This window comes from Protobothrops mucrosquamatus, unplaced genomic scaffold (genome assembly GCF_001527695.2).
Source record: "Protobothrops mucrosquamatus isolate PMUCROS unplaced genomic scaffold, P.Mucros_1.0 scaffold1887, whole genome shotgun sequence".
NCBI classification, from domain to species: Eukaryota; Metazoa; Chordata; class Lepidosauria; order Squamata; family Viperidae; genus Protobothrops; species Protobothrops mucrosquamatus.
The window spans coordinates 15297-28588 of record NW_015388013.1 but is presented as its reverse complement, the minus strand read 5'-3'; the positions used below and the strand labels follow the sequence as shown (position 1 = coordinate 28588).

Genomic DNA, 13292 nt, shown 5'->3' with positions numbered 1-13292 from the left:
AAAGGAAGCTGTGGAGAGAAAGGATGGTTTTTGAAGATTTTTAACTATAATCCCTACTTAAATTGGGTCAATAATCCAGTTACTGGTTTCAGATTTAAATCCAAGCTTCCAAGCCTCTTGGGGTAGACATAACATTCGGATCGCACTCAACAGCCTGAGAAATTGAAGCAGGTTTGCGGGTGCCCTGCAATCGACCCAGTTATTTTCAGAACAAAGACCCCTTTGATACTTGAATGGCTACCGAAATGCCCGTGGTCACCAAATCCAAGAGAAGGAACCCCCGCAAGAGTGAGGCAGCCAGCGAGGGATCAAGTCGTCATATGGCCGCGGCCTGAAACGTGAGTTTTTCTGGAGGAAACCAAAGTCTTCGCGTTTCTGCACACAGTTCGGGAGAGTTCAAACCAAGCGCAGTTTTAGAATTAAAAAACAAACCAATTGCCAAAAGTTAGATTGATTTTTATAAATTAGGGGGGGTGGTACAAGGAAGAGATTGACGCACAAATATTCACAATTCAGTGGAAGTAAATTGTCATAGTTGTTTGCAACTCTCCACCTAAAAAAAAAATGAGGGCATTTACTGCGAAATGGGAGAATAAAGGGGGGGGGAAAGGCACCGAATGACTTCAACATTCCCACCGCAAATGTTTCTTTTTCCCTTCAAAGGCCCCAGTATTAAATTCATACTGAATATAAAAATAATTATTATAAACACAACGATTTTAATACAACCAAAAAGTGCTAGAATCATATTGTTTCCCAAACTGCGCTCCATAACTGCGAGAAGTCAGGTCACAGGCCAGGAAGCTGCGGGAAAACTCCTGCATACCCGCGTTAGAGTGGACGGAAGATGGTCCCCTTGTTCGGTCTGAGCGCGTTTGTTCAGGCACAGTCCAACTACCTCCAAGGTGCTGGAGCAAAAGAACGGCCCGCTTGGTTGTCCCGTAAAATCTCAATTATTCAGCGAAGCCGGCAGGAGGGGATTGACTCTTCTCCGGCGGCGTTTGAACTAAGAAAGGAGGACTGTAGAGGCGGCTCCAGAAGAGCAGAAGCGGCCGAAAGAACAGATCGGCTGCCGAGCTTTCCCCTACTGTTCTTCCCTTCTTTCCTTGCCTCCCTCCCTCGTTTCTCCTCGCCCCACTAGCCTTCGTGCTCTGGAGCGGACGGGACCCGAGCCTCATTTGATGCCCCCGGCGGCAGGGGCAGCACAGGCGGAAAGAGCCCAGCCCGGCAGGCAGTAATAAGGATAATAGTAAGAGGGCTGGAAGGAGAAGAGGGGAGGCGGCCGGACTATCTCGTTCGGGTGATACTGCCTCTGATCATCACGGACTAGCACTCTGACCGCTACTTTCTTGGCCGCCGGCGCGGCAGACAATAAGTCCGCGGCCAGCTGGCGCCGCTTCGTCTTGTAGCGCCGATTTTGGAACCAGATTTTCACCTGCGTCTCGGTGAGCTTGAGCGAAGCAGCCAGGTCGGCGCGTTCGGGCCCAGAGAGGTAGCGCTGGTGGTTGAAGCGCCGCTCCAGCTCGAAAACCTGCGCGTGGGAAAAGGCCGCCCGCGAGCGCTTTTTGCGCGGTTTCTGGAACGCCGTCGAGGTTGCCACTGGGGCCGGGATGCCCGCCGACATCGCCTCGTCCTCCTCGGAGAGGGCTTTGGAGCCCAGGCAGCCGTGTTTGGCTTCGTCGTCCTCCTCCTCCTTGTCCTCCTCTTCAGTGTGGCTGCCGCCTCCTGAGGAGGGAAAAGAAGGCAGGCAGAGTCAGGAGTAGGAATTTCGGGGTGCCCCTTCAGCCACGTGCCCCGCCTCCCCGACTTCCCCTCCACCTCAGTTTCTCCCATCGGAGCAGAGAGACTTGGCCTGCCATCGGAGGGCCCCCTGCCACTTCCCATTCTGCCCGATCCTGGAGCAGCATTGGGCCTACATTTCTCCTATCCCTAAAGGCAAGCCTCCTTCGCAAGGCGCTGATGCCGGTGGTTAACATCCCTTCTCCACTGTCCTAGGGCTTTTTGACGGATGGCCTACCAGGCTTCAGACTCTTTACTCTTTTTCTTGGGCTTCTCCCGTGCAGCCACACGCATATCTAAGCCCTTCAAAACCAGTTACGCGGATTACAGGTGTAAATCAAAGGAGATTGAATTGAAAGGAGACCAGCATGGGATGGAATTTTATTTGTCTCAGGGTAAACACAAGGCCAGGTCTTAATTTCCCAGCAGCCAAACTCTTCTCGCAAAAGCTGCAGGAGTTAATCCTCTGTTAGCGGAGGCACAAAGCTCCAGTCTGTCCCGCCAAGTTCCAATAAGCAGTTTGTTAAATCTAACCGTACTTCCCAGTTCCTAGGCATTGTTTTGCTTCAAAATCTCACCCTGGCGTCAGAAAATCTCAGCCGAGCAGCAGTCGAGCCTTCAGAGACAGGAGCTGTGTAAAGTAACCTATAGAAACCACTCTTCTAAGTGTTCTTGTCTCAGGTTTATTTGCACGGAACTGGCAAGGCGCGTCACTACCATCAACTGAACCAGGTCTCGCCCTGGCTTGGTTTCGACAGGCGGACCGAAGCAGATTTTGCCCCAAAGTCAGACCCTTCTGGTGTGCGGGAAGGCCAACAAAGGTGAGGAGAGACGCAGCTCAACTTTGCGTGCTGCTCTCCGGATTCCTAGTGGTAGAAAACTTCTCCATTCGAGCCCTTCGCTTCTGGGCCTCTTTGTACATGCGGGGCTTCCCTGGTGGCGCATCCTTGGTTCCCCTCTGTCCGGTTCTCCAAATGGAGGGGCAGACAGAAACGAAAGCTCTTCTCTGCGGCCTAGAAAAGCCGAAGAGAACAGGCGACGCGTCTCTTCCTCCCGCCCCGCGTAAGTCTCTGTTCCGCCGCCAGGCTCAACCCAAGTGCAGCAACTGCCAGGGAGACGCCATCCAGCAATCGGCACCCTAGTACTCCCCCCCGCACGCCGGGATTCTCCTAAGTTTCCGGCCCAGCGGGTTACTGAAACCGCCCCGGGATCCACTTTAAAGGCCTGGAAAGCGCAATGCTTTGTCTGGAGGAGGACAAGCTCCTCGGCTGCATTTGCCCCTGAGCGGTCGGCGGCTGAAAGAGATGCGGGGAAAACGGACTCTGTCTGGGAATCTCAGGGGGGAGGACGGTGCCCTTCTTTCCCTTTAGTAACTAGGCTTCACGCGATCCATTTCCTGCAGGAGAAACATCCTCTATTAAGTTTAAGCTCGCCTTTTCCGAGTTCAGCGAGAAGGCCTTTGTCCGTCGGAAGGCGGCGCGCACAACACGGGGCGAGTCTTCAGGCTCAGCAGCCACGGCAGCCAACTCGGATTCGGAACTGTATGGGGTCCCACGAAAGCGGCCGACGAGAGTGCAATTAGCAACGTGCCCCGGGCGGGTTAAGAGATCGGGCTTCCCCGCTGGCCTACTCAGGCCCAGCCGAACAGCTGGGAAGGCGGCCCTCCGCTTTCGCGACCCGTTTCCCGGCTGCCCTTTCCTGACTAGAACGGGTTCCTGCCGAAGGGAGACGCGGGTAGGAAAAGAACAGCGCCCAGGAGCCAGAATGGCTTCGCAGTTATTTCTTCCGCTAGGCCCGGCAAACGCTGCCTTTTAAACCCTGGGGATCGGGGCCACGCAGGCCCAGAACTGGGAGCAGGGCGAGGCTCCAGATTTCCAGCCCCGGCCGAAGGTGAGTCGCTGCCCTCCAAAGGTGGCCTTCTAGCAGCGATCCATTGAGCAGAACGCTTAGTTCTCGGAGGATTCCGGAAGGCTGGGGTCGTCCTCAGTGCCCAGCGGGACTACCTTCCCTCTAAGAGAGAAACGCCCTCTATTCTCCCCGATCAGAGCTTTATACCCGCGAGATCTCCGGATGAGCAGGAGCACGACCTGGCCTAGTCTCCCCATTCCCACCGGCATCGCCCCGCTCCACAGTCCTCCCGTGATCGCTCCGAATGCTTACCTGTTGTCGGCGGCCCCGAACCTTGACCCGGGGGCTGGCTTTGCGGGGACGGAGGAGGGTGGCCTTTCTCGGTGCCGATTCTTCCCACGAGGAATCGAGTGTGCAGCCTCTCTCGGGGTCTTCGGGAGTCAGCGGGCACGTGGCCCTCTCTGCCGCCGGACTCTTGCTCCTCGTCGTCGCCGTCGTGCTCCTCGCTCAGGACTGAATCCGAGTCGCAGTGGGGTGGCCGGGCAGCCGCGGGGTCAGAGCGCTGCTGCTCCTGGGGCGGCGGCGGCGGCTGGAGCACGGGGCCCAGAGTGGTGGCCGCCGGGTCAAAGAGGCGCCAGCAGCAGGCGGACGTACCCTCGGGGTTGGGCAGGAGCATCGGAGGGCAAGGACGGGCGGCAGCTACGACTCGCGCGGCGCCCACTTCCTTCTTGGTGAGGAGGGCTTGAATGGAAAAAGGCGTCGGGGCCAGGCTAGCGTTGTGCCGGGCCATGGCTGGGACGGATGCTCGGCTGCCGTGTCGGGCAGCAGCGGGAGATCTGCTTTCAGTTGGACGCTGCCCTCAGCGCCGCCGCCGCCCCCACCCGGACCAGTTGTGCGCTGTTCCCATAAAGAGCCCGGCCGTCGCTGAACCTGCCGACACGCTCCTCCGGCCAGGCAGCTCTCGACTCCGTCCCACACAACGCCTCTGCGTGCTCACTGGCTTTCGGCCGCCTTTTTCTGCCCGCCCAGCTGTCAGTCCAGCGCCGGAGCGCCCGAGCCGAGGCGGGCGCCGGCCGTTCCTCGGGGGCGGAGCTCGTTTCGGGCGGCACGTTCATTGGCTGCACTACTTTTCCGGCCCGCGGGAGAGTCCGGTCCTGGAGCACCCGCCTTAACCCTTTCACTGCCAAGGGTTTCCCTGCCCGAGAAAGAGTTTCTGGCCGAGAAGGAAGGGGAATTCCTCGAGGACAGCCCTTCTCGGCTTTTACGCCTCTCCCGAGTCAGCGGCATACATCTTCGGCTTTCTAGGATAGTTAAGCTCAACCTCCAGCTGGGGTAACCGGCTGGCAAAGCCGTTGCTGGACCAGAGACATTTTCTGCCCAGGCCTTTAAGGCGGTGGTGTCAACTTCACCCTGGGTTGATGTCGCACAAGAGACCAATATGAAATCGTTATTGGTTAATATTAATAATAAACAACATCACCCAGTAGTTATCCACACACTAGGTGCCATATCAAAAAATCTGGGACAGCACTTAGAAAATCTGAGCACTGACAAAATTTCCATTTGTCAATTGCAAAAGGCCACATGCTTGCATCTATACATACGACACCTATAAATTACGACATCTTATGTTCTTGGGAAGAACTTAATACTTATGAAGGCCAAAACTATCTAAAGAACTGACAGCTGTGATGTCACATTATTGTGAACAGAAAATAATTTGATAATGTATAATGACTACTGCTTCATTATTTTTCCTTTAATCAAAATGCTGAAATCGAGAGTCTTTTTTCTTTGCCTAGAATGAAATTAAAAGGAACATATATTTCTACTGTTTATTTTCTTCTGCATCTGAAATCCATTCAAAAATGGCGAATCTGCTATCTAATGTGATGGTGTTGCTAAAGCTTGCCTTTTGATGCTTGAGAATTTGTAGAGTATGAAGGGTGCATTTTCTTCTCAACCTAGAAAATGCATTTTGAAAGTTCCTCAAAACAGAACTAGGCGAAATTCTACATTTTTGTCAGTTTGAATAAATTATATGCACGAATTTGATTGTAGCAAAAAACTTTAGACGTTTCAGAAAAAAACCTCTCTGCCATGTCCTTTGCCAGACTAGAACCACGTTTCTCATATCTGATTCTTATGCAGGACAGGTTTGTCAATTTATTTATTAAAAATATTCTCAGCGTCAGTGTGAACGAATAAATAAATTTTATACACAAAAAACATTGAACGAATTCGGAACAAAATTAAAGTGTTTTGCCTCAGCGAGCGTGGCTAATAGAATCCAACATTTATCATTATGGACAATCTCACACATTTGCTGGATGTTTCAGGGTTGCAGAGTGAAATGAACAGGTGGCCTTTATATGCGGAAAAGACTATGAGAAACATACCAGTTCTCCAAATAGAAAGGTGGGGGTTCAATGACCTTCAAGGATTCTGGGCAACTGGGAATTAAGAGAAGTTTAAACTCCCTCTCTTAGAATTTAAAAATAATGAGTAAAGAAACTGGGGAGGGGAGGAAGAGAGGTGGGATAGATGGACAAATCCTCACATTTCTGAAGCGAGATGCTCCTAGGAGACTGGAGTCTGGGGGGATACTTGGGGATGAAAACTCTGCTCCTGCGTTTTCCTTGTGTATTCCATTGAAAATAGGCAAAGGTTTTAATAAAACCAAGTCACAATTCCGTGGAATCAGTAATATCTTCAAGTCGGGTTCCTTGAAACATCGTGTGAATTTTTAATCCCCGACTGAAATTTCTGCAGCCCCCGAATTCCCCTGCAAATTATCAAACGACTTTTGTCTCTTCTTCCTTGACCATTGGGAGCAAGTCCTTTTCCTGTAGCCGGGAGTTTCCTCTGCTTCGCCCGCGAAGCTCCCTGAGAACTCACTGAGCTATGGCGCGCCTGGATCTGGCAAGGAGGAAGGAGCTGAGCCGGAGAATTGCGGTATTCGCCCCCCGCAGCCTAGTCTCCTCCCTTTCCATCGATGCCCAGGTAGCAGCGCCGTCCTGCTCATTGCGCCACGGGAAGGGTGCCCGCTGCTAAGAGTCCGTCATCCCCGGCGGAGGAGATAAAGGGCGCGTGCGGCGGCAATCCGACCCCGACGCCGCCCCTCGGCCCAGCTTCACCGACGCCACTAGACCTCGGAGCGGGGAGAACGTTCTACCGGGGGTTCAGGGAGGCGGGCGTCGCGTGAACCTGTGCCGGGGGAAAGAGCCGTCGAGTCCCGTTGGAGCAAGGAATGGGCCTTCTGATGTCCGCCAGCTGCTCTTTGCCCCTGAGCTGGGAGGGAGCCGATTGGCCGGCAACGGAGGAAAAGAGGGGTCTTTCCAGCCGCCTCGGGAAAGCGAAGGCCCCGGTGGCGAGAGCAGGGGAGGTGGCCTGGCGCAGGAGGTTGGGGGTGCGCCCACCAGGTCCAGGAGGGCGGAAAGCGCTCTGGGTTGGAGACTCGGGGCCTTTCACTGCCGAGCAGCAGTTCGACTCTCCGCCCCTAGAACTTCGCTCCGGACCCGCCCAGAGAACGCCGCCAGCCGCGAAGGACGACAAATGGCAAGGGCAGGGGTTCCTGTTGCGCCCAGCTGCTCAGACGAGAGGCAGCGGGCGAGTTGGCTGGAAGGGCGCGAAGGGAGCTCCTTCTGCGCCTCGGCAGCTCGGCCTGGAGGCGGGAGGGGCCCTTTTTGCCGAGCAGCTGCTCGTCCCCTAGCTTGGCTGTGAGAGCAGAGCAGAAGGGCATCGCGAGGGTCGGGACAGAAGATGTCGCGACTGACCGCTGCGAGATCTCCTTTCCTGTAATGGCGCCACAATGACAAACCTGGACTGCAAGCCAAAACCAAAACATCTTTCAATCGATTCAGACGTAACACGCCGCGAGAAAGATGCCTGAGAGCCCAGTCCGCGAATGAAGGGGATGCTCAAAGCGGGAGACCGAGGGGGGCGGGTGTCGGGGAACTCTCCGGGAGGCCTTCCCCGGGCGGAAAAAGAGTGAAGGAGGAAGGGAAGCGTTGGGATGCCAGTTCCGGGCGGAAAGAGGCCTCCCGGGGTTCCCCCACCGTCTCGCCCAACCGTCCCGATGTCCAGGGTTGCGGCGTTGAAGGTTCTCCAGGCGAAGGCAGCGCTCGGATCGCTGTCCCCGCCGGCTTTGCAGGGAGCGAATCGGGAAGTCCGGGCGGTGGCATGGGACGCCACCTAAAGACAGACGGGAGAGGCAGAGAACGGCGCTCCTCTTTGCCTCCCTCCCATGGCGGCCAAGGGCTCTTCCTGGCTAACTCCAGTGAGAACAGACAGAGCAGAAACAGCGGACCAGGGAAGACCTTTGAGAGCAGGGAGCAACCCGGACGGAACGGAGATGCGCCTTCCGGGGGGCTTAGCGGGAGAGTCAAGAGGCTAGAAGCGGGGCGCTCCTTGTCGGGGCACAACCAGCAAGCTGCTTTGGGAACGGAGGTTCAGACGAGAAATACTGTCATTTACAGTAGAGTGTTTCAAATCCGTCTCTGTCAAATTCGGTCCGCAGACTCTACGCAACCTTGTTGGCGCCGAGTACCGTCCACTGATTTGTTGACTGCCTGGCTGCAGTCTCCCCTGGAGCGGGAATCTTAGCTTGTCTTGAGACATTGAAATTATGGGGAAATGGTGGTCGATGCCTAGTCAGCATTAAGCCTGTTCCTTTGTGAGAAACAATTTGCTGTTTTTCTTGGGTTGGGATTCATTTCTATACATTTGTTGCTAGTCCCTTATGCTACATGACAATGAGAGATGGCACCTCCTTTTCTTTGTAGAGGTTCTTTCTCAGACAATTGATAGTACAATTAGTACATTCTACATGTCCTCCAGTTGGTGAACAAGTCACAATTGCTGGGCTCATACAAATTATTTGGTAAGAAGACATTTCAATTCTAACATGTTAGAATTGCCTAGTTCTAGAAAGCAACTCTTGTTTGGGTTGGGATAACAGATCTGTGCTCTGCTTTATTTCAAGCCAGGTGGCATAAATAGAACCCCCTTCATTACTCTCCTGACTGGAATGGAGCTCCAGGCTGCCTCCAAACCAGTCAGCATTTTCAGCTTCAGCAGCCAGTCAGGACTATAGACCAAAAATGTCTTCTGTTCTTCTGTTCCCTGATTGCTGAGAATTCGTCTTCAAGCTTTAAGCAGCAGAAGACATTCCCCTTGTTAGGCTAGTCCTGCATTCAGATTCCCTGCTGCCACCAAAAAATCTTTCCTGGATGAAACTTAGTTCAGGTCATCTACCCAGAGATGTTACTAGACAGGAGAGCTAAATTAATGGATTATTTATTTGCCAAAGGTTGAACAGAGGAGGACAGGTACAAATGATCAAACCATTTGCTTGTTTAAAATAAACCAAATCTGTCCTCAGCCTACGTAGATGTTCTTGTGTTCAATGTGAGGGTGAGCAAGTGGAGCTTTTGGGACAAGAACTGATGCTACATTCTCCCCATGTCTTTTCCTCTCTATTAGACAAAACTCTGGGTCAGATCATTGACAAAACTGTTAGCCTGAAAGAGCTTTAAGGGAGATGAAAATATCTGTTTTGAAACAAACCCTGAGCTTTCTCCAATAGGTTATATCTGTTCCTGTCTTGGAGCAATCCTTATGTGCAGAAGTGGAAGAACCCAAATCCCTTTCTTGTTTTCTGCCAACATCCTTCAGACTCAAAGGTAACCAACTTTTGCTCAATTGCTTCTTGGAAGTATAGACTAACAGAATTTTAATCTTTCTCCTTTTACTTTTCTTATAAGGGGAAAAAAATCTATGTTCTTTTCAGAGCAGGACATTTACAATACAAACATTCTTTATTGAAGTTTACAACATCTATGAAATAAATGTCTGAATGTTACCAAGAATGCTAAAGAGAATGATGTTACCTAGTTTGATAACGAAATGTTCAGGAATTATATTAAAACAAGCTTGGAGAACAAACCACAGCCAAAATTCTTCCTCCCAGGAAGTACTGCAGGGTAAAATTGAATTAAAGTACTGAGCCCAGCGGACTTGTTTGGGTGATGGTCTCTGGGGAGTTTTTAGGGCTTCTAAGTTTTTGTGATCAGTCCACACCTCAAAAGGGGCTTTGCTCCCTTCCAAGAAATGCCTCCAGACCAGGAGTGCCTAGCGTACCACATACACTTCTTTTTTCCAAACCGCCCACCTGTGCTCAGTTTCGGTAAGCTTTTTGGAGGAATATGCACATGGCTGCAGGACCCTTTGCTTGTTTTTCTGTAGCAGCACTGCCCCCACTGCCACATCACTTGTCTGCTTGAATAACAAAGGGAGAATTTGGGCCAGGGTGTTTTAGCACCAGCTTTGCCACAAACAGGTACTTGAGTTTTTAAATTCACCTTGGACAATGTCTTCAGTAGGTTGGTGATGGGAAGGGCTACCTAAGCAAATTGTGGGATGAATTGGTGGTAAAAGTTTGTGAATCCCAGGAAGTTTTGAAGTTGCTTCCGCGTGTGAGGAGGAGCCCATTTCAGAACTGCTCACACTTTCTCAGGATACATTTGTATTCCTTCATGGGACATGTGATACTCTAGATCAGGGGTGTCAAACTCACAATGTCATGTGATGTGTTGCGATGTATTGTGACTCTTTTTCCATTGCTGACAATGAGGTGGGCGCGGTTTTGGCATGACACATCCGGCCCGCGGGCCAGCAGTTTAACATTTGGACAGTTTAGTATACAATTGGGTTGTCCGGAGTTTTTTGAGCACAGCCCTGACCGGTTTTACGTGTTCCACCCTGGTTTTGGTATAAATCAAAATGAAATCTAAATAAACAGAACTCCCTTATACAGGTATTCATACAGTACTTCATTTAACAGCTGCATAAATACAACAGGGGCACCCTGCAGTCCGAATGGGAAAACTCAGAATTGGAAACACCCCAAGGGGCAATTGAAAGCCATTTTCCGCTCATCTCCTTCCTTGATTCTAGCCCAGTAATATGCTTCCTGCAAGTCCAATTTAGTAAAAATCCTCCCCTTGGCCAGATGGGCTAGTATATCCTTCATTAGCGGCAGTGGATAGACATTTTCAATGCAGACAGCATTTAACCCATGATAATCTACGCATAGATGATGGGACCCATCTTTCTTTTCCTTAAACAGCACAGGGGCAGCCACTCGTGATCTGGCGGGTTATATAAAACCACACTTCAAGTTTTTGTCTATGAATGCCCACAGTTCCTCTAATTCTCTAGGGTTCATGGAGTACAATTTGGGCTTGGGCAATTTAGGCCCTGGTAGGATTTCTATGGAGCAGTCAGGCAGGCAGTGGGGTGGGAGTGTGTCTGAGTCCTTTTCATTGGCAACTTCCCATAGGTCCCAATATTGTTTAGGAATCCAGGGATCACCTTTGGGGGTGCTCCTTCATTGCAGCTCCCACCTCCCTTCTTAGTTTTGCCCATGGCGACTTAGCAGTAGGGACCTCAAATTTCTTTTCTGTTTCCCTTTTGGACTGGCCCGCTGAATCTTGAACATCCTCCTTCTCCAGTTTACATATGGATTCTATTTCAATAGCCATGTCAAGCCACTAGGGGTCACTGCATGCCAGGTGCCACAATAAAACTCAGGATGTCTGTGTGCGCCCCCATTCTCATCTCTTTTGGCTTGGTGATGAATGTTGCACGCACACACACACACACACCGCTACCAAGCTGTCCAGCTGGCTAAAAGCCATGAGCACTTTAAACTGCTTGAGTCTTAGACCTATTTTCTCAACTAGGGCATGGCTGCCAGGCATCTGGTGCAGCCTGAGTACAGGAGGGCAACCACACTTCACTTGCACCCTGAGGATGGCACCATCAGTTCTATAGAGATAGTTACTGGGATCACTGGACAACTTACTAAGGGGTCATCATCTCCACCGGTCCTTCTGCTGGAATAATTGGAGTTCTCTTGCCATCCTTGGGGGATAGAGTGAACTCGACGACTTCCACTCCCTCCAAGGCTGTCTCGGGTTCTTGGTGTCAGCTTCACCAGCTTCTTGGTGGAGCCTGAGAGTATTTTTGGGGCTGGGTGCATGGCTCGGCATTCAGAAGCTCAGTGCCCCTTCACCCCACACTTGAAGCAGCCAATGGAACATTGGCACAGGCTTTGCTCACAGGCTGGTGACTTTGGGGCTTCTTTCTTTTCTGGGAAGGATCTCTGCCACCCACGGCTGGGCCAGGTGAATGGGCCAGGTAGATTTCGACTTCTTTGGCTAGGACATATCAACCATGGAGGGTAGGGAGATTGCCCCTGGAGATGCAGGTGTTGTAGACATCATTATTCAGCCCATCCTAGAAACACTCGATCAGCATGTCTTGTGGCCAGTTGGTCAATCCGCAGGCCAGATTGTGGAATTCTTGGGTATATACGGCTACAGGTCAGCAGCCCTGGTTTATGGTCTTGATCCTGGTCCTGGCTTTGCAGTCAGCCAAGGGATCTTCAAAGCATTTTCAGAGTGCTATCATGAAATGAAGTTACGCAACTCTGGAGCATCATTGTTGTGGAGAGTGACCATCCACTTGGCTGTGGTTCCCTCTAGTGTCATGGTCATGTGCTGCACCTTTGCCCCTTCAGTTATCTCTGAACCATACTCCTGCATGTAGGTCCAGATCCGAGCCAGGAAGAACCTCAATTCCTTAGGGTCTCTGCCATACTTCACCCCATGGTGTGGTGGTCAAGTACTGGTGCAAATGAACCACTTGGTAAGTGTTAGTTCTGCCATCTTCAGCTTGGTGCCTTGCCAGCATCCTATCATCAAAGCTTGGGGAGAGGGGGCAAGGGGGGAAAAAAGGCAAAGGATTTTTGCAGCACCTGCCCCAGCAGTCAGGCACAGGTTAGGGCTCCACCAGCAGCCACTGCCCTGGGAGCCCAGCCAGCACCATCAGCCTGGGCTGCACCACCAAAGAGAAGAGGTGGCAGACCACCACACCATGGGGTGAAGTATGGCAGAGACCCTAAGGAATTGAGGTTCTTCCTGGCTCAGATCTGGACCTACATGCAGGAGTATGGTCCAGAGATAACTGAAGGGGCAAAGGTGCAGCACATGACCATGACACTAGAGGGAACCACAGCCAAGTGGATGGTCACCCTCCACAACAATGATGCTCCAGAGTTGCGTAACTTCATTTCATGATAGCACTCTGAAAATGCTTTGAAGATCCCTTGGCTGACTGCAAAGCCAGGACCAGGATCAAGACCATAAACCAGGGCTGCTGACCTGTAGCCGTTTCTAATGAGCTGATGCTACTTGACTTTAACAAACACCCCTGGATCAGTTTTTTTCTCCCTTTCTTCAATCAGCTTCTCCTCAACTCATTGCCTGTTCTACCCTCTTGCCAGCAACTAAGGATAGAGTGCAGTACAGTACATAATGGACCACCAAGAGAACCATCCTGCAGTAGCATCACCTATTGCAGGGTCTTAAAATCCCAACTCCTCTTGGGAACAAAATCCTCAAACATCCCTCAGCAAGCATTCACATAAATCAAATGTTGGGCTCTTCACCACTGACTGAAAATGCCAGTAATGGGGGAATTGTTGAAGGACAGAAGGACCTAGCCAAGGAGGAAGAGAAACTTTCAGGTGTTCATGATAGGCTGGGAGAAACTTAAAGCAGGAGACCCCAAGACAAAGGAAGTTAAAAACTTAAAGCAGG

At 51.6% G+C, this 13292-nt stretch overlaps 1 protein-coding gene across 1 annotated transcript; it reads right to left on the bottom strand.

The window, feature by feature from the left end:
- Nucleotides 1-1174: 1174 nt before the first annotated feature.
- Nucleotides 1175-12688, bottom strand: NKX3-2 (NK3 homeobox 2). Its single transcript, XM_029285583.1, has 6 exons — nt 12633-12688; nt 11301-11400; nt 7699-7821; nt 4491-4524; nt 3940-4398; nt 1175-1725 (listed from the first exon to the last, which is right to left on the bottom strand). Exons 1-6 carry the CDS (start codon nt 12686-12688, stop codon nt 1175-1177), a joined length of 1323 nt encoding a protein of 440 aa, XP_029141416.1.
- Nucleotides 12689-13292: the final 604 nt, after the last annotated feature.

Excerpts from the sequence above, each read along its gene's own strand:
- NKX3-2 (XM_029285583.1), bottom strand. The coding sequence starts at position 12,688 with ATGGTCATGTGCTGCACCTTTGCCCCTTCAGTTATCTCTGGACCATAC. Across the intron at positions 7,822-11,300 it reads TTAGCCAGCTGGACAGCTTG|GTGGCGTCCCATGCCACCGC; the intron begins GTAGCGGTGTGT and ends GTCTGTCTTTAG. Across the intron at positions 4,399-4,490 it reads GGGTGGGGGCGGCGGCGGCG|GCCTGGCCCCGACGCCTTTT; the intron begins CTGAGGGCAGCG and ends GGCACAACGCTA.